The sequence below is a fragment of the Schistocerca piceifrons genome, chromosome 2, assembly GCF_021461385.2.
Source record: "Schistocerca piceifrons isolate TAMUIC-IGC-003096 chromosome 2, iqSchPice1.1, whole genome shotgun sequence".
Lineage (NCBI taxonomy): Eukaryota > Metazoa > Arthropoda > Insecta > Orthoptera > Acrididae > Schistocerca > Schistocerca piceifrons.
Window position 1 is genome coordinate 534,995,678 of NC_060139.1, and position 20,099 is coordinate 535,015,776.

Consider the following 20,099-nt stretch of genomic DNA (forward strand, 5'->3'; position numbering starts at 1 on the left):
AGTTGATGAGCAGGAATTTGGAACTCAGAACTGCCCTTTAAAAAAATGTAGATTACCAGCATGTAACATGAATATAAAATGACTCATCCCACACCATTAACATTAATGATGCAAATGATCTGTGGAGCACCACACTAACTTACTGATTGAGTAAGTGAACATACAGTAATTGAACAAGGCCTTATGGTAAATGGAAATGAACAAATATTGATTTTCAAAGTGAAGATGTGAATGAATTGAAACAACGACTTCATAAGCATCTGAAACAGGGACATTATAATTTTAAATATATTAACTCAGTTCCCTCAGGGACAAATAGTATGAAAATATGTTTTATGTAATAGTAACTGTCAGCAGTTGTTCAGTGTTACTGGCCTGACTCATAGCAAAATTCAGTTTGGAAATGGCCTGATGGTATTTTGTAGGAAACAATATACATTATTCATATCCTTATGCATGCTACAATCAGCTGGGATGAACATGAAGCAAAATCACATATCCACTCTAACAGAACCAGCAATAAGAACTCTTTAAATTTTTCCTAGACTAGACTTAGGAAAAATTCCTAATTTTTGATTGTAGAAAATCTTTATTAACAAACAACCTAGTGGGGTGAGGCAGTCAAAAATAAAAAAAAGTCACAACTTTAATAGAAAAATGGACCCAAGCAAAAACTTTTTACATTGTTGATTACTTTGAAGATAGTGATTTAAGTGATCTTTTAATTTAATTGTAAACAAATGCCTATGACTCTGTAGATCTTAACAGTGTCTGCACGCAACTATGAATGATATAATTGTAAATTGAGTCTTCTTCACATATTTTACTTGGAAAGTGTCTTTCCCTGTATAAATACATAACAATGTAATCTATCGACCTGCCAGCGCTTTCATTCGGTAAGTCACCTCATCTTTGTTTTTATATAAAATTTTTCCCACGTGGAATGTTTCCTTCTATTATATTGTAATCACATATTAACAAATATTATCGCATAGATATTTTATATCTGTGCAACTGTGGAGAATGTCTTATGAATATGAGAGCAATCTACAAATAATAAATTAATAAATACAAGGTCCTTTTGGACAAATCATTCTGTAAATTATCAGAAAACTGTCATATGCAAACACAAATGAATTCAGCAGCCCACTGAAATGAATCGGTACCTTAGTGCTGCCTGTTCAATAGTAGATGATAATATATCTATGTCAAATGAACTGTTTGATACTTTTCATATTCTATGTTTGTCTTGAATTTGCATACCTTATGAATGAAAATGAAGCTTTTGGGATTATTACGCAGTTTGGTTGTCTACATATATTTCATTTATCTTTTTACATTATCTTTTACATTCTGGGAATCCTTTTTTTTAAACATTTTCCCTACACCTATGAAAATGATAATTACCCTATGGAATCAGATTTGTTTCTTTTGCCCATTATTTGAAGATACTCTTACTTTTGGCAATACGCTACTAAAGATGCAATATAGAAATTATAATTAAGGTAATGTAAATATCCATTGTCTACAACAATATATTTGTGTTCCCAATAACATTTTCTATACAAAAGTCAGCACAAACTTGCTGCAATATCATCTAACAAATTCTTTCTACTGGTGAAAGCTAATGCCTTTGCTGACTTCAAAACAACTGGTCTTGGGAAGTCTGTGTGAGGTGGTGGAGTCTGGGACTTGCCTCCATGTTTAACTATGTAATACGCGCTTCTTGAAATTTGACTAAGATAAAATCCATTTATATTCAAGAATTCTTGTGCAACTGTTTATGGTGAAATCTACAAAAAGTCAGTCTTAAAACCGTGTTTATTTCAAAAATCTACAATTTTATCAAGTCATATTTTTAAATAATTGAACAGAAAGCTATTATTGGCAGAAATGGTTTCAGGAATGGTCTTTTTTTGATCCTTTGGAAATAATTTGAAGCTGAAGAACTGTGCCTCAGAAGAATCATACCCCAACATTTTACAAGATGATGGATAGACTCAACAACAACAATGAGAATTCAAGATAAGTATATTTTTTGACTCCTGTTTATTGCATCAAATAGCATAAGTGCTGCCTATCTACAACTATGAGTTCCAAATTGTAGTACTATACACTTCTAACTAACTAACTCTATCCAGAATGAGATTTTCACTCTGCAGTGGAGTGTGCACTGATATGGAACTTTCTGGCATATTAAAACTGTGTACCGGACTGAGACTTGAACTCATGCCCTTTGCCTTTCATGAGCAAGTGTTCTACCAACTCAGCTATCCAAGCGCAACTCACTCTTCAGAGCTTTACTTCTGCCAGTACCTCATCTCCTACCTTCCAAACTTTGCAGAAGCTCTCCTGCAAACCTTGCAGAACTAGCACTCCTGAAATAAAGATACTGCAGAGACATGGCTTAGCCACAGCCTGGGGGATGTTTCCAGAATGAGATTTTCACTCTGCAGCGAGCATGAGTGCTAGTTCTGTAAGGTTCGCAGGATAGTTTCTGTAAAGTTTGGAAGGTAGGAGATAAGGTACTGGCAGAAGTAAAGCTGTGAGGATGGGGGGTGGGTCATGCTTGGGTAGCTCAGTTGGAAGAGCACTTGCCTGCAAAAGGCAAAGGTCCCTAGTTCGACTCTCGGTCCAGCACACAGTTTTAATCTGCCAGAGAGTTCCAACTAACTCTATGTCTGTTGATGCAGAGAGAAATATCCAAAAACCAATTCATGTTAAATTAATTATTTTCATCTTTATTGAAATCAGGGAACAGGATTGTTAGACCATCATGACTCACTTCTGACTGTTATGATGTATCATAATTTAGTATCTCCACTAGTGTAACAATGCTGTTTTCCTACACTGTCGACATGGATACTTCACGGGTCAATGGTGGCTCTATGACAACTAGGGAACAGAACCTTGTGAGAGCAACACAAAATCAGCATGCAAGTTGATCTACTGGAAGCAGGAAGTTCAAACCCACATAGAAATGAGCACAGGGAGAACTCATGTGTGTAGTTGGTGTGGACAGCTAACTGTTACCCACTTGGCACAACACGAGCATGATAATCTTCGTGAGATGTGTGGTGGCTGAACTCTTGAGTAAGCACTGGCTCACCTGCCCTACTGCTGCCTGCAGGTTAACACTTCAGCCAGCAGATCTGCCCATACAATATATCACTTGTGCCCTCCATGGTAGGTTTCCACACTATCTCTTTGCACTATCCATGTCAGCTGATTTGCCTCCATCATGATGTCCACTGGCAGGGATGCTAAATCCCTTCCCCCTGAAAAGGCCATGTAGGGAAAAGCCATGCAGGACTGAATATTGACAGGCTTTGGCCATGACCTCTAGTGCAGAACTGGATAGGCCGCTGGAGAACCTGATTGCAGACTCACTACCAAAGGAGGCAACACCGATGCACTGGTTCTGTTAGAAGGGTGGAAGTGCACAGTGGCTGCAGTAACAGGGGGTGCACTGCTGGCAATGCCACCTCAGTCAGCATGGGGAGGAGGAGGAGGCAGCAGAGTCGGAGGAGGAGAAGGAAGAAGAGGAGGAGGAGGAGGAGGAGGAGGAGGGATCAAAATTCATGGGCTTCACATCAGTACGTTCAGGTGTGGGATTCACAGTGGGGCGCTGCTACAGGCGATGAGACAACAACAGAGCTCATGGAGGGGGTGACAATTGGGAAGCACGCTGCTGCAAGAGGGAGCCCCCACCTGGAACATTGTAATGGCCAAAACTACTTCTTGGCAGACCAGCAGACCATGGCAGTGATGTCCTCCAGGGCAAGAGCACAGTTGATTTGCTTGGCTGGTCAGCTGCTCCCTGCCAACATCCACCACAAACATATGCCAACCATTGTGGTCTGTGGCCTACCTCAACATGGGTGCTGACCATGTGGGGAAGTAGCAGACTGGCAGACACGGACTGCTTCATTTGGGCCTTAAATGTACAAATGAAGTTGGGTGGAATGGAGCAGTGGTCAGATGCTGGATATCATTGTGAACACAAAAGTCCTTTAACTCCTGTGACTCAACCTGCTGACCACTGTCAGATACCAGGGTCCTGGAGGATCATTTAATGGCAAAAATAACTGACAATGTATGAACCTTGGCAGTCAATGACTTGGAGGACAGCTTGACTACGTATGGGAAACTGAGAAATGCATGAACCACCACCAACAAAGACATGGCAAATTCAATGTGCACCCTATCCCAAGGATGCTCTGAGACTGGTCAAAGAGAGAACTGCCATGGTGGAACAGCCTGGTTCTGAGCACCAGCCCCACAAGAATGCATCAGATGTTGAATGTCATGATTGATTGTCAGCCAGTAGACTTGATGTTGTGCCAAAGTCTTCATACGAGTCATATCCCAGTATGATGCATGCAGCAACTGGAGTATGTGAGGGCACAACATTGTGGGAATGACTACACGGCAGAAATGCTCCATTGCAAGTTAGAAGTGTATAGTATTACAATTTGGAACTCAGAATTGTAGATAGGAAGCACCTATGTTATTTGATGCTATAAACATGAGTCAATAAATATACTCATATTAAATTACCCTGGACAATAATGAGTTGATCACAAAGGTGAAAAAAAATATGCTATGTCTGATCTGTACCTGAAGAGATGCACTCTGGCTAACCCAGCTGGACTGTTGAAATGGTATTCTGGAAAAACGAGTCAGTAGCCTTGGTGATGGTGATTTCGTGTGCTGTTATCAGGAAGTGTGAGAGGGTTTGCTGCAAGTCATCATCCAGTGTGAACACAAGAACCACCTGCCAATGAAACTCTAACTCCTATCCAGCAGCTTGCAATGGGAGCCAAAGAGAGAAATCAATGACTAATGGTCAGTGATGAGGAAGAACCTTGTAACCTTGTCCTATACAGGAAGAAGTGGAAATTTTTAACCCTAAAAATAAAAGCCAGTACCTCCTTTTCAACCTGTGAATAATTATGCTGCTGGGCAGATAGTGTCTTTGATGCATAAGCAAAGGGCCATTTGATGTTGTCTGGGTTCCAATAGAGTAGGATGGCACCACTGCCTAATTGGGACATGTCACAGGCCCAGGTTAAAGGCTTACCTGGTATAAAGGAAGCCAGACAGGGAGCAGAGCACATACACTGCTTGAGAAACTTAAATCCCCTCTGACAATTCTCTCACCAGGCAAACTTAATACCCTTCTGTTGAAGCTGATTAAGAGGCCGGCAGACATGTGCAGCCTGGGGAATGTAACAAGCATAATACAAAACTTTACCCAAAAAAGATTGGAACTCCTTGAGGTTCTTGGGTGCTAATAGGTCTACATTGGCTTTGATGTAGTCATCTGTGGGAACCATCTACACTAAACACATGAACCAAAAATGCACCTCAAGGGAGAAAAAACTGCACTTCTCCACCTTGCAATGAAGGTCATTCTCCAGGAGGTGTAGGTAAAGTGACTGAAGATTTGGTAAATCCTCATTCTGAGTAGGACCTGTGACTCCAATCTCATCAAGGTAACTGATGCAACAGGGAATGTCCTGAATCAATTGCTCCAAATACCAATGGTAAATAACAGGGGCAGACAAGATTTTGAAAGGCAAGTGATTAAAATGGTAAAGCCCGAAGTGTGTTTAGGACCAGAAAAGTCTGAGAAACTGTGTCAAATGTCAACTGCAGGTAAGCATCATGTAAGTCAATGTGGGAAAGATATTGCCCTCAGTCAACTTCGCCAACCACTCAGTCTGCTGCAGAATGGGATACAAATCTGTGACATTCACATGTTGACTATCTATTTAAAATTGTCACAAAGGCAGATAGTGTCTTTGATGAATAAGCAAAGGGCTGTTCGATGTTGTCTGGGTTTTGATAGGGTAGGATGGCACCACTGCCTAACTGGGACATGTCACAGATCCAGGTAAAGGCTTACCTGGTATAAAGGAAGCCAGACAGGGAGCAGCACTTCGGAAGCTGAGGTTCATTGACTCACGGAAGTAGGAGACACAACGCCCTGATCCTGCCAACACAACTACTCAGGCTTTACCTTGTCGTACATGGCAAAGGGAATGGGGTGGGATGACAAAATTTGGGTACCGCTGATGGCTTAAGAGAAACCTCATCCTCGAAATTTTTTGCTTGGTCCAAGGTATTCTCAAACAGCCAGCTGTAGGACCACAGTAAAAGGCCCAAATCATGAAAAGGTATGGACTAAAGACACTTAATATTTTACGCCAGTGCTATATTGATCACTAATGAGGTAAGTTGCCATTACACAATCTTATAACAGAAAGAGAATTACCCCCACAAAGGAATGCACTGTTTATTGTAAGTCACTACCTGACAGAATGACAACTCCTGTGGAGCCTGTACATATCTCAGCTAATTAGGCTGACTGTCGCTCTTGTTTTTACCTGAAATACGACTGGCTTTTCATCCAATACCAAAATCTACAAAGTACACTGAAGTGTTGGGGGCAGCTCTCGAGACCAGTAAAAAGGCTGGGGAGCCAATGACTGACCCATGGCCCGTCAACTGTTACAAACAGTTGCCAAATGACCTATCCACTGGCATAACCCACACATGGGTTCCACATGTAGGCAGTCATACAACAAATGATAATTGGTAGCCGCATCTGCTGTCCAACTAGCAGAAGGAGAATGACACTGAGGAACTGAAAAATGCTGCTGGTGGGAATTATGATGCTGTTAGCAACACAAACTCACCAAGCTCAATATATGCAAGAACAAGCAGTGCCCAAATGACACTGCACTGGAAATACTAAATGGCAGCAACACATGGTGACTCAGTGGGAGGCAATGCTGCCTGGAGTATCCCGCAAGGCAACAGGAGCTCATTACCCTGCACACTCAATTGTGCCACCTTCCATTTAACAGAAAGTCTTCCTTTACCACTGTCTAAGCTCATGCAATTCTGTAATTTGGGCAATGTTGGCTAAAGAAGAATTGGGCAAGATCAACACTCCTACTCTGAACCTTATGATCAGGAGCTAACCTGATTATCACATCTCAAGTTAGTGAATCTGTACAAGAGGTAGTACAGTTGGGACACTCAAAATGAAACTTACATAAGAATTCCCACAGATTGGTGATAAAGGCCATATACGACTGCCTGGGGCACTTGCAGTGCTGGTTAAACTGCAGACATACCACCACCACATGGGTCTGATGGCCAAAATACTGTGTAAGCAACTGACAAAGCTCATAAAAGGGAAGATTTTGGTCTCATTGGAGGGCTCTATATATATATACTTGCATAGTGAGTTCATGTCCATCTCACCAGGTTCTGTTCCCCAGCTATCATTGATCTACTGATGTCCCATGATGTTTCTGTGCGAACTGTGTAGGGAAGTGGCACTGTTACATTTGTGCAGATACTAAAGTATGTTATACTGTAACAGTGAGAAGTGACCCATGTATGCTCTGACAACCTTGTTCCCTGGTTTCAGTAAAGATGAAGATAATTAAACTAACATAATTTGGTTTCTGAACATTTCTGTCAGCATCAACAGACACAGAGTTAATTAGAAATGCATAGTATTACAACATGGGAATCAGAATTGTAAATAGGCAGCACCTATGTTTTTATTGCCATAAACAGAAACCAAGCAATATACTCATCCTGAATTCTCGTTGTTGTCATTGGCTTAGTTTGTCAGCTTGTAGGAAGATGAGGTACAATTCTTCTGACACCCAGTTCTTCTCAGTGTTAAGAAGAAGACTTCAAACTGTTAGTGCAGAATCAATAAAGATCATTCCTGAAATATATTCTGTCAGTAATAGGATTCCGTCCAGTTACTTTAAAATATGACTTGATCAAATTTTAGACCTTTGGAATAAACACTGTTTAGAGATTGGATTTTTATAGATTTTACCATAAACAGTTGCAGAGCCATCCTCGGATATAAATGCATTTGATCATAGTCACTCATGAAAACTGACAAATAGTGTCAAGGGTGGCAGGGGTGACAGAGAAAATGAAATAGCAGGTGCTTGGCCCCCCATCAGTGAGGCAATATAATGAAGTGAGTTCACATGTGGGTTACCAGTGCTGGCATCTGCTCATTTAGCTGCTGTTCCTTCTGTAGGCATAACTATTCATGTCAGCATTGCAGAATGCTGGTCCTTGGTGGTGCAAGTGAACACTAGGAAAAGGTGAAAGAAAATATAAGGGTATCACAACATAAGAGCTTCCTTCATCATCACACAACAGTGGCTTAATGATAGTTGAGGACTTATGGGAAGAGTCTTAACTCATGGAGAGACGAGCATGGGAAGCACTCAACTCACAGCTGGCATGGGTGACTAATGGTTAAGCAGTTAGCACAACACATGGCACGTGATAGTTGAGGTCCATGGTGGCTGAACTCTGAATAAACACTGACCCACTTTCACCAGCTGGTCTGCTGGTCTGGGTCTTATTCAACCTCCACAGCAGGTTTCCACACTACCCCACTGCATTACCAAATCCAGCTCATCTGCCTCCAGTGTGATGACTACTGATGGGGATACTAAACAATGATCCATGGAGCTCATAACTAAGCCTGTATGCAACTACTTTTAATCACAAGTCACTTTGTAACAGGTAACTGACAATACCCATTGTAATACTTCCAGCTTAAACTCCCAGGCACCATATTTAAATTATTGTCTGTTATATTTACCTTATCATCTGCTATAGCTACCTGGAAGAACCTTAACAAGTTTGTTATCATAAAAAACTTGATGACCAGTGATTCAATTAAGGCTGTGTTTAAATTTTGCAGTATTTATAGTTTAATATTATATGATTCTCCATGAGTAAGTAAAAGAGTTTACAATTCTCATGTTTATGTCTGGTATATGGCAATGTTTGGATTTCAAACCATACAAGGATGCTCCACGCTGGTAATAAACCGCAATGTGTAACATTTTGTGAATTCACTATGGACATGGAGATGGAAGATAACAATTTCCTTTTGTATTTAGTATTCAGTGTTGAGACTATTTTCCTTACAGTACATTCAGAGCATGAGATTTCAGTTGATATTAATTTAGTTGCAGATGGAAAGTCTTTGGAAAATAGCTGTAAAGCAGGAAATAAGATTTTTGCAAAGTTACAATCTTTGTACAGAGGTGTTAGTAGAGGGTGAGGGCAAATAAAAATGGCCTGCAGAACAGAGTTTAGGGTTCAAAAAACCAAACCAGAGGAAAGGAAATACTGTACTAACTTGACTATAGTAGATGTTGAAAGTGACCATCATTCGTGTCTTGCCACTTTTGGGCTCTGGTCAGCAAGTTGGTGAAGGCAGATTGAAGTTAGAATGCTGGAATTGTTGTAATCATCATTCTCTGTTATTAAAATCTTAATGGTCAACTTCAGAGTGTTCAAATATGCTACAGTGCTGAGAACTTACTGTATACACTTGCCACCTGTGTTTAGACTAATGACCAATACCATCACCTACTTATTGCATTCAGCACTTCACCTACATCTACATCACATCTATACTCTGCAAGCAACCATAAGGTGCATGGCAGAGGATATGTCCTATTGTACCAGTTATTAGGGTTTCTTCCTGTTCCATTCACGTATGGAGTGTGGGAAGAATGATTGTTTGAATACCTCTGTGTGTGCAGTAATTTTTGTAATCTTATCTTTACAATCCCTATGTTGGCAATATGTAGGTGGTTATAGTACATTCATTTGAAGCCTGTTCTTGAAACTTGCTTGATAGACTTTCTTGGGATAGTTTACATCTATGTTTGAAAGTCTTTACATTCAGGTCCTTCAATACACCTGTGATACTCTCCCATGGATTAAACAAACCTGTCACCATTCATGCTGTCCTTCTCTGTATACATTCAATATCCCCTTTTAGTCCAATCTGGGGGGTCCCACACACTTGAGCAATATTCTAGAACCAGTTGTACAAGTGATTTGTTAGCAATCATCTTTGTAGATTGATTGCACTTCTCCAGCATTCTACCAATTAACCAAAGTCTGCCATCTGCTTTACCCATGACTGAACCTATGTGATCATTCCATTTTGTATCCCTATAAAGTGTTGTACCCAGGTATTTGTATGCGTTGACTGAATCCAACAGTGACACACTGATTTTAATACTATATTTTTTCATTCTGTGAAGAGCAAAATTTTACATTTATGAACATTTAAAGGAAGTTGCCAATATCTGCACCACTTTGAAATCTTATGAAGATCTGATTGAATATTTATGCAGCTTCTTCCAGATAGTACTTCATTATAGATAACTGCATAATCTGCAAAAAGCCTAATTTTACTTTTAAAATGTCTGCAAGGTTAATAATATACAAGATGAACAGCAACAGTCGTAGCACACCAGAAGTTACTTCTACATCTGACAATGACTCTCCACCCAAGGTAACATGTTGCTTCCTTCCTAGCAAAAAGTCTTCAGTCCATTCACAAATTTCACTTGATACTCCATATGATTTGAAATATTCTGCTGCAGTTCTTGAAGACTATGAGAATTACACCTTAGACTTGGGGGCTCCCCAGAGAAAGTAATCACACACTGACAGATCATGTGACCTGGGTGCCCAGCTAGGCAGTTGCTTCATCCTGTTGGAATTAACTGTAGGTCTTTTCTCCTGCATTAATGCTGCCACAAATGATTTCAAAATGTTGGCAATGGAGAGTGCTGAAGTCAGCGTCTGATGAAAAAAGGTGGGATCAATAATGTGGTGTGCAGACACTGCAAACCAAACCTCAACCTCCCCATCATGCAGTGGTGTTTTGTGAAAGTTATGCAGCTTCTCCACTGCCCAGAATCTGTAACTCTGTGAATTGACATAATCACTCCCGTGAAACAAGGCTTCATCAGACAAAGAACAGATCCATATCCAAGACATTCATTGTTATCTCAGTGAACAGCCTGTTGCAAAACAGGAGGTGATGAAGAACATCTTTTGGTTGTAATGCATGAACAACAGACCCTCAGTATGGATGCATGTACAGGTCCAGATGAAGTATTTGTCCACATTATCAACATGATATTCTAGTCTCTTGTGACAGATATCGGATTGATTTAGTAGGACTCTGAAGCATTTGATGGTGAAATGCAGTCACATTCTCTGGGATGTGGGCATGTTTCAGAATGTTTTTTGACTTGTTCAAAAGAGATCCTATATGATACCATTTCCAGACTAAGTGCTGCAGGGCACTCTTTGCTGGCACTTTCAAACCATTAAACTTCTCAGCAGACAACTGCCCACAGTGTTTCCACAACTTTCTTATCATGTAACTTTCCACAACAAACACACCCTGCTCCACTGCAAGTACCTTCATCGCCTTTGCACTGCTCCACTCATACTGAGATAGCCCGCACTATGTTCTGAACCAGTGTGGACCAAAAGGCACATGCAGTGCATGTCACATTCACTTACAATCGTTTCCACTCATCTGGGACACTTTTATTTGTCCCACCCTGTATCAATGGTGTAGAACATAAGTAAGAATTGAAAACATGTACAAAAGATAAAATATTAATGTTCAATGTAACAGCCAAGTTTTATATGGCATTTGGTAACAGAAAAGGAAATGGAAGTTGGTAAAACACAGGGAATGACAGTGTTGAACTTTTTCTTCCTGAATTGGATGAGCTCTGATTCTTTCCCAATTGCATCTGCTGGGCTCTTCTAACACTGGATGAAAGCCATCTGGCACACATAGGGTAGCTATCACCAGGAGTCTATAGTTGACACCATGTTGTCTCCAGTGGAGAGAACACAGTGTCAAATAGAGATTCCTGATGAAAGCTAGACCATGTGTGCTAGTAACAAGGATCCCACAGTAAATATGCCAAGAAAATCAAATATTCTTTTGGCAGTGTTGGGGCCTGGGGATGGTGGTAATGTACCACCAAAACTAATTGTGTGACAGAATAAACACATTTTCAAGATACACCTGTGGTGGTCCTTTTTCTCATAGATATATCATCAGCTCAAGTCCCCACCCATAAGTTATTTTGGAGGTTTAACAATGCTTATAGGTTTTTGTTAATGCACCTAATAGTCTGCATTGCAGATACAGATATTTCAGTATAAGAATAGTCAAATTTCTTCCTCTCTGGTATAGGTATGAATAATTATAGAACCTCAACAGAAGGAAAAGAAGTCTCACAAGTGATACACAGCAAAATCTTCCTAGAAAATTGTGGAGCACTGGTAATGATCCTCTGCAAAGTAAAAGGATTAGAGTTTGAATTATGGCATTTCTGTCTTCTCCATTTATAAGAGTGATGTCAGGCACACATTCCTAATAAAGTTACAGAGATTCAGTACTAGTATTGTTTACTTAGTCATTAAAAACAGCAGAGGTGAACCAGACTAGTGGTGACCCCAACATGATTAGTGGAATCTGTCAAATCATGCAATGGCCAAAGAACCAACAGTATTGAGAATAGCAGTCTGCCTGCCACTGATCTGGCCAGATAATCCTGCAAGCAGAAGTGAGTTATTGTTGTGCAGGGATAACAGCCAACATGACTAAGTTTGTATTCATATTAAGTCAGCTTGCCCACCAATTCACCACTGAGGTGCAACACATAATTAAGATGTGACTAGAAATGGACTCGTACACAAAGCTCAAGTCAGAACTGATATAAGGAGTGTCTGCATCCCTAAAGACTTGCATGTGGGAAGTTCTTACTGAAGAAGAGATGGACAGTATACAGCCATCCCAGAACCTGTAATACCTGCACAGTAAGGCTGACACAGGCGGTGTACCAGCTAATGTGTTGCACACACTAAGGAGCAGTCATTTTCCACTGCAGATGAAAGCCACACTTGCCTCACAGACTGATGTGCTGTACATTCTGGTACAGCTGCCCCATCAAATACAAGATGCAATTGCATCCATTAATGTCAGCACAGTCATAGCTCAGGAAACGGTGCAGCCATTGCAGCAACAGTAGTGTGGGCTGACCGCAACTTTCTAATAGCTAAGGTCAAACTGTTGTGCACCCAGGTCAGCATGCTGTTGTTGCGAGACAGCACTAGCAAATGCAGAGGTCAATACTGACAATGTTCAATGAGTAGATCTTCTGGTGGTGCAACGAATATGCGAGGTGATGCACAGGGTTACTGGTACCACTGCCGGAGTGTTCATCACTATGCTCTCACCCAAATGCAAATGGTGGTCTGTAGTAGACGCAGCTGATTGCCAGACATCCTCCAAGCACGTGTTTGTCACCAACAAATGTTCCGACATGAAATTCTTAATTGATGCTGAGTGAGACCTAAGCATCCTGCCTCAAACGTCCATGCATCATTGCCAGCCGTCAACTGTCTTCTGTTTGATGGACACTGAAAACTCCTCAGTCACAGTGTACAGTGCTCTGCAGATGGAGCTCAACCTTGAACCTCACCACCCATATGCTTGGGACTTCACCAGCACAGATGTCACTGAGGCAATTGTCGGAGAAGACCTCCTGGTGCACTATTGACTACTTCTGGATGTCATGAATGATCCCTTGGTGGACAGCATCCCTGGCTTTGCAGTTACCAGTTCCACCACAGTGCAGCAATTCACATTGCCAAGTTAATGCAGCCTTCTGGTGGTAAGTATGCAGAGTTGTTGAGCAACTAACCAAATTTGATGAGCATACCTGTCCTAAGTGCGTATCACATGACACGGTACACCACATAAAGACAACAGATGGACTGCTTATAGCATATCAGTCAAGATGGTTGGCCCCAGACCGCTTAGCAATAGCAAAGGCCAAATTTGGTTCTGTGATACATGAAGGCATAATACAGTTGTCTAAAAGCCCCTGGTCCACAGTGTTACACTTGGTGCCAAAGAAATGGGGAGCCTGGTGCCTATGTGGTGACTATCACACACTTAACTCATGAATGGTTCCTGACAGATACTCTGTACCACTTTTGAGGGATTATAATTATGCACTATATGATGTCACTGTATTCAGTGTCCTGGACTGTGCAAAGGCATACAATCAGATGCTGGCACCCACTCAAGACATACCCAAGACCGCCATAATCATGTCTTTTGGTTTATACAAGAGCATGTTTATGGCATTCGGCTTATGCAAAATGGCTCAAATGTGGGAGAGATTTATAGATTCAATCCTTCAGGTACTATCATTCTACTTTGCATACCTTGATTATGTCCTGGTGTTCCCCACCAGTTTGGAACATCATCATTAGCATCTGCATGAGGTATTCAGACAACTATAACAATACTGAGGTGTACTGAATGTAGTCAAGTGTGTTTTTGGGCAGCCAGAAGTGACTTTTCTTGGTCATAAGATCTCACTTTGGGACCCTCTTCCTCTGACTGAGAATGTAGAAGCAATACTACAGCTACGCAGCCAACTAGAGTCAAGGAGTTACATTTCTTGGGTGTACTTAATTCCTACAGGTGACACCTTCCCCATACAGCAGAGTTACAGGAACCTTTTGTGCACTGGACAGATAATACATGCACCACATTCGGGGCTGCAAAAAAGAGCATGGCTGAAGCAATGCTTTTAGCACACCCTAAGCTTGATGCACCACACTCTATTATCATGTATGTGAGCCAGACAGGCACTGGTGCAGCATTCCTACAGCAAGTAGGTAACTTCCACAAACTGTTGCCTTCACAAAGGAAATGGAGTACATATAACCTTGAGCTCCTGGCTGTGTTCCAGGCAATTATATATTTTCATCCACAAGTTGAAGTGCAAGTCTTTATAATTTATATGGACCACAAGCTGGTGACATTTGCATTCAAGTGGATTCACAAGGCAAGTATTCACTGTCTGTGAGTTGTGTCATCCGACCTTTCACCTAGTGTCTCAGTATTTCATATGGCCAGGCATGCAGAAAGACTGTCAGGAATGGGTCAGGTCTTATGTAAAGTGTCAAGATTACCCACCATGTCCAAGCCCCAATTGGCAACTTCCCAGATACCACTACTCACTTCGCTCATGTACATTTGGATGTTGTTGGACTGCTTCCCCACTGAACGGGCAGAAGTACTTATTAATGATTGACCATTATATCCATTGGCCTGAAGCAGTACTGTTTTATAATATCACAGCTGAAACATTAACTTCCACATTAGCTTTGACATGGTCAGAGGGACACGGAAGTCCACTGCATATCACCATGTACCACAAATGTCAGTTTGAATCTGTTCACTCATCTAGCCAAGTTTTATGGCTATACCCACCATAAGACCTCTAGCTACCACCTGACAAGCAATGGGACAGTCAAACACCAGCTCTGTTTTTTGAAGGCAGTGCTGACGTGCCATGAAAAGAACTGGTCATGGGCACTACCAGTGACTGTACTCAACTTGTGAACAACATTCAAGTCTGACATCGGTTCATCAGAGGCAGAACTGGTTTATGGTGAGACATTATGCCTAACTGGTGATTTTGCTGACACAAATGCAAGATCAGCCACATTTTTTGCATCACTCGAGGGAGCACAGTTCCAGGATCCATCCACTGAAAGCTTCATGGCATGACACACTGCCCTAGGTCTTGAACTTTGTACATGTTATCCTCTGCAAGGAAGGCATTAATCCACCACTGCAAGCCCCATATTCTGGCCCATATAAAGTTCCCCAATGACATACACAAACATATTCCCTCAAATAGCTCTGAGCACTATGGGACTTAACTACTGAGGTCCTCAGTCAAACATATGTCCTCCAAGACACTCCATCAACAGTAGCTCAACACAGGCATCTACCCACCTCAGTTTGGTACACTATATTGAAAGTGCCACTACAGCAGCATCCAACTCCTAATGTAGTTCCTCCTCTCATGTGGATGTGGTTTGACTGCCAGGTGCACTTCTGGGCGTGATTCCATGATGCCGATGCTCCACTTCCAACAGGGGGGCTGATGTAGCAGCATAAACATCAGCCGCCAAGCACTAATGCAAAGTTTAAGTGTTGTATAGTGTATGGTGCAGTGCAGTGTTCTTAGCAAGTGAATCACAGCTGTCTGAGTAGTTCTACACCCAAACACAAAGGGCAGTGTGTGTTTTATGTTTTTAGTTGTATATGTTTTCTATGCATTCTGTTTATTCTTTGTTTTCATGAATTTTGTATGTAACATATGCTCCTTGCCAACATTCTGTTACCTGGTGTCACCAAGTTGTAGCCTGTAGTCAACTCCTTTTATGACAAGGATTAGAGTTTGAATTACAGTATTTCTATCCTCTCCACTCGTAAGAGAGACATCAGACTTACATTCCTCATAAAGCTACAGAGAGTCAGTAGAAGTGTTGCTCACTTAGTCACTACAAACATGTCAAGTGAAAGATGATTATCCAAACAATAGAGTTGAAACCAGCAGTCCAATGTCACAAGGCTTATATTCCACATAAATGAAGATAGCAACCTGGCATAACTTCCAACTTACACAAAGCACTGCAAGATTTTATTTGCAGAACAAACATCCCATTTTACAAAGGTATATGCACTATGTACATGCACATACAACCCGCTGGGTGCTTTTTAAAATTGTGAATAAGATCAGAGTATTTATTTAACTTTCAGAAATGCTCAGTGTCACCCCCACCAGAGATAAAACAAACATCCAGATGATAGTCAGACTGCTGCCATACTTTTTAAATTATGCCTGAGTTTACTACATTCAGTGGTGTTGCTATGTGGCATCACGGCACACCAAGAGTTGTTGAGAGGGCATATGCAAACAGCATCTTCCACAAAAAAAAGTGTACCCTATGATCAGCTGACCTGATAGGCCAGTGATGCAATGTAAGATCTGTAAATCATCATGACCAGTTAATTATTAAGATAGCTCATTGTTAAAATGTGATTTTACCCCCTGGAGATCTTTGTAACTTAGGCAGGGACAATACATGTGTTTTTCTTTGCAGAGGATCATTACCAGTGCTCCACAATTTTCTAGGAAGATTTTGCTGTGTATTACTTGTGAGACTTCTTTTCCTTCTGTTGAGGTTCTATAATTATTCATACCTATACCAGAGAGGAAGAAATTTGACTATTCTTATACTGAAATATCTGCATCTGCAATGCAGACTATTAGGTGCATTAACAAAAACCTATAAGCATTGTTAAACCTCCAAAATAACTTATGGGTGGGGACTTGAGCTGATGATATATCTATGAGAAAAAGGACCACCACAGGTGTATCTTGAAAATGTCTTTATTCTGTCACACAATTAGTTTTGGTGGTACATTACCACCATCCCCAGGCCCCAACACTGCCAAAAGAATATTTGACTTTCTTGGCATATTTACTGTGGGATCCTTGTTACTAGCACACATGGTCTAGCTTTCATCAGGAATCTCTATTTGACACTGTGTTCTCTCCACTGGAGACAACATGGTGTCAACTATAGACTCCTGGTGATAGCTACCCTATGTGTGCCAGATGGCTTTCATCCAGTGTTAGAAGAGCCCAGCAGATGCAATTGGGAAAGAATCAGAGCTCATCCAATTCAGGAAGAAAAAGTTCAACACTGTCATTCCCTGTATTTTACCAACTTCCATTTCCTATTCTGTTACCAAATGTCATATAAAACTTGGCTGTTACATTGAACATTAATATTTTATCCTTTGTACATGTTTTCAATTCTTTCTTATGTTCTATACCATTGATACAGGGTGGGACAAATAAAAGTGTCCCAGATGAGTGGAAATGTCTGCTTGTGTCTGTATATGTGTGGATGGATATGTGTGTGTGTGCGAGTGTATACCCGTCCCTTTTTCCCCTTAAGGTAAGTCTTTCCGCTCCCGGGATTGGAATGACTCCTTACCCTCTCCCTTAAAACCCACATCCTTTTGTTTTTCCCTCTCCTTCCCTCTTTCCTGATGAGGCAACAGTTTGTTGCGAAAGCTTGAATTTTGTGTGTATGTTTGTGTGTCTGTCGACCTGCCAGCACTTTCATTTGGTAAGTCACATCATCTTTGTTTTTATATATATATATAAAAAACAAAGATGAGGTGACTTACCGAACGAAAGCGCTGGCAGGTCGATAGACACACAAACAAACACAAACATACACACAAAATTTAAGCTTTCGCAACAAACTGTTGCCTCATCAGGAAAGAGGGAAGGAGAGGGGAAGACGAAAGGAAGTGGGTTTTAAGGGAGAGGGTAAGGAGTCACTCCAATCCCGGGAGCGGAAAGACTTACCTTAGGGGGAAAAATGGACAGGTATACACTCTCACACACGCACATATCCATCCACACATACAGACACAAGCATATATATATATATATATATATATATATATATATATATATATATATATATATATATATCTCTGCACAAGTGTAACAATGCCACTTCCCTACACAGCTGGCACAGAAACCTCATGGGACATCAGTAGATCAATGATAGCTGGGGAACAGAACCTGGTGAGATGGACATGAACTCACTATGCAAGTATATATATAGAGCCCTCCAATGAGACCAAAATCCTCCCTTTTATGAGCTTTGTCAGTTGCTTACACAGTATTTTGGCCATCAGACCCATGTGGTGGTGGTATGTCTGCAGTTTAACCAGCACTGCAAGTGCCCCAGGCAGTCGTATATGGCCTTTATCACCAATCTGTGGGAATTCTTATGTAAGTTTCATTTTGAGTGTCCCAACTGTACTACCTCTTGTACAGATTCACTAACTTGAGATGTGATAATCAAGTTAGCTCCTGATCATAAGGTTCAGAGTAGGAGTGTTGATCTTGCCCAATTCTTCTTTAGCCAACATTGCCCAAATTACAGAATTGCATGAGCTTAGACAGTGGTAAAGGAAGACTTTCTGTTAAATGGAAGGTGGCACAATTGAGTGTGCAGGGTAATGAGCTCCTGTTGCCTTGCGGGATACTCCAGGCAGCATTGCCTCCCACTGAGTCACCATGTGTTGCTGCCATTTAGTATTTCCAGTGCAGTGTCATTTGGGCACTGCTTGTTCTTGCATATATTGAGCTTGGTGAGTTTGTGTTGCTAACAGCATCGTAATTCCCACCAGCAGCATTTTTCAGTTCCTCAGTGTCATTCTCCTTCTGCTAGTTGGACAGCAGATGCGGCTACCAATTATCATTTGTTGTATGACTGCCTACATGTGGAACCCATGTGTGGGTTATGCCAGTGGATAGGTCATTTGGCAACTGTTTGTAACAGTTGACGGGCCATGGGTCAGTCATTGGCTCCCCAGCCTTTTTACTGGTCTCGAGAGCTGCCCCCAACACTTCAGTGTACTTTGTAGATTTTGGTATTGGATGGAAAGCCAGTCATATTTCAGGTAAAAACAAGAGCGATAGTCAGCCTAATTAGCTGAGACATGTACAGGTTCCACAGAAGTTGTCATTCTGTCAGGTAGTGACTTACAATAAACAGTGCATTCCTTTGTGGGGGTAATTCTCTTTCTGTTATAAGATTGTGTAATGGCAACTTACCTCATTAGTGATCAATATAGCACTGGCGTAAAATATTAAGTGTCTTTAGTCCATACCTTTTCATGATTTGGGCCTTTTACTGTGGTCCTACAGCTGGCTGTTTGAGAATACCTTGGGCCAAGCAAAAAATTTCGAGGATGAGGTTTCTCTTAAGCCATCAGCGGTACCCAAATTTTGTCATCCCACCCCATTCCGTTTGCCATGTATGACAAGGTAAAGCCTGAGTTGTTGTGTTGGCAGGATCAGGGCATTGTGTCTCATATTTCCGTGAGTCAATGAACCACACCTTCCGAAGTGCTGCTCCCTGTCTGGCTTCCTTTATACCAGGTAAGCCTTTACCTGGGCCTGTGACATGTCCCAATTAGGCAGTGGTGCCATCTTACCCTATTGAAAACCAGACAACATCGAACAGCCCTTTGCTTATTCATCAAAGACACTATCTGCCTTTGTGACAATTTTAAATAGATAGTCAACATGTGAATGTCACAGATTTGTATCCCATTCTGCAGCAGACAGAGTGGTTGGCGAAGTTGACTGAGGGCAATATCTTTCCCACATTGACTTACATGATGCTTACCTGCAGTTGACATTTGACACAGTTTCTCAGACTTTTCTGGTCCTAAACACACTTCGGGCTTTACCATTTTAATCACTTGCCTTTCAAAATCTTGT

The 20,099-nt window shown here is 41.2% G+C and overlaps 1 protein-coding gene across 1 annotated transcript in view; it reads right to left on the reverse strand.

Moving 5' to 3' along the window:
• Positions 1-250: 250 nt before the first annotated feature.
• LOC124775554 (receptor-interacting serine/threonine-protein kinase 4-like) overlaps positions 251-20,099 on the reverse strand; it is a 168,968-nt gene continuing 149,119 nt past the window's right edge. The window contains exon 6 of the mRNA XM_047250383.1: positions 251-260. Coding sequence (XP_047106339.1) covers positions 251-260 — 10 coding nt within the window. The remainder of the gene's footprint in view (positions 261-20,099) is intronic.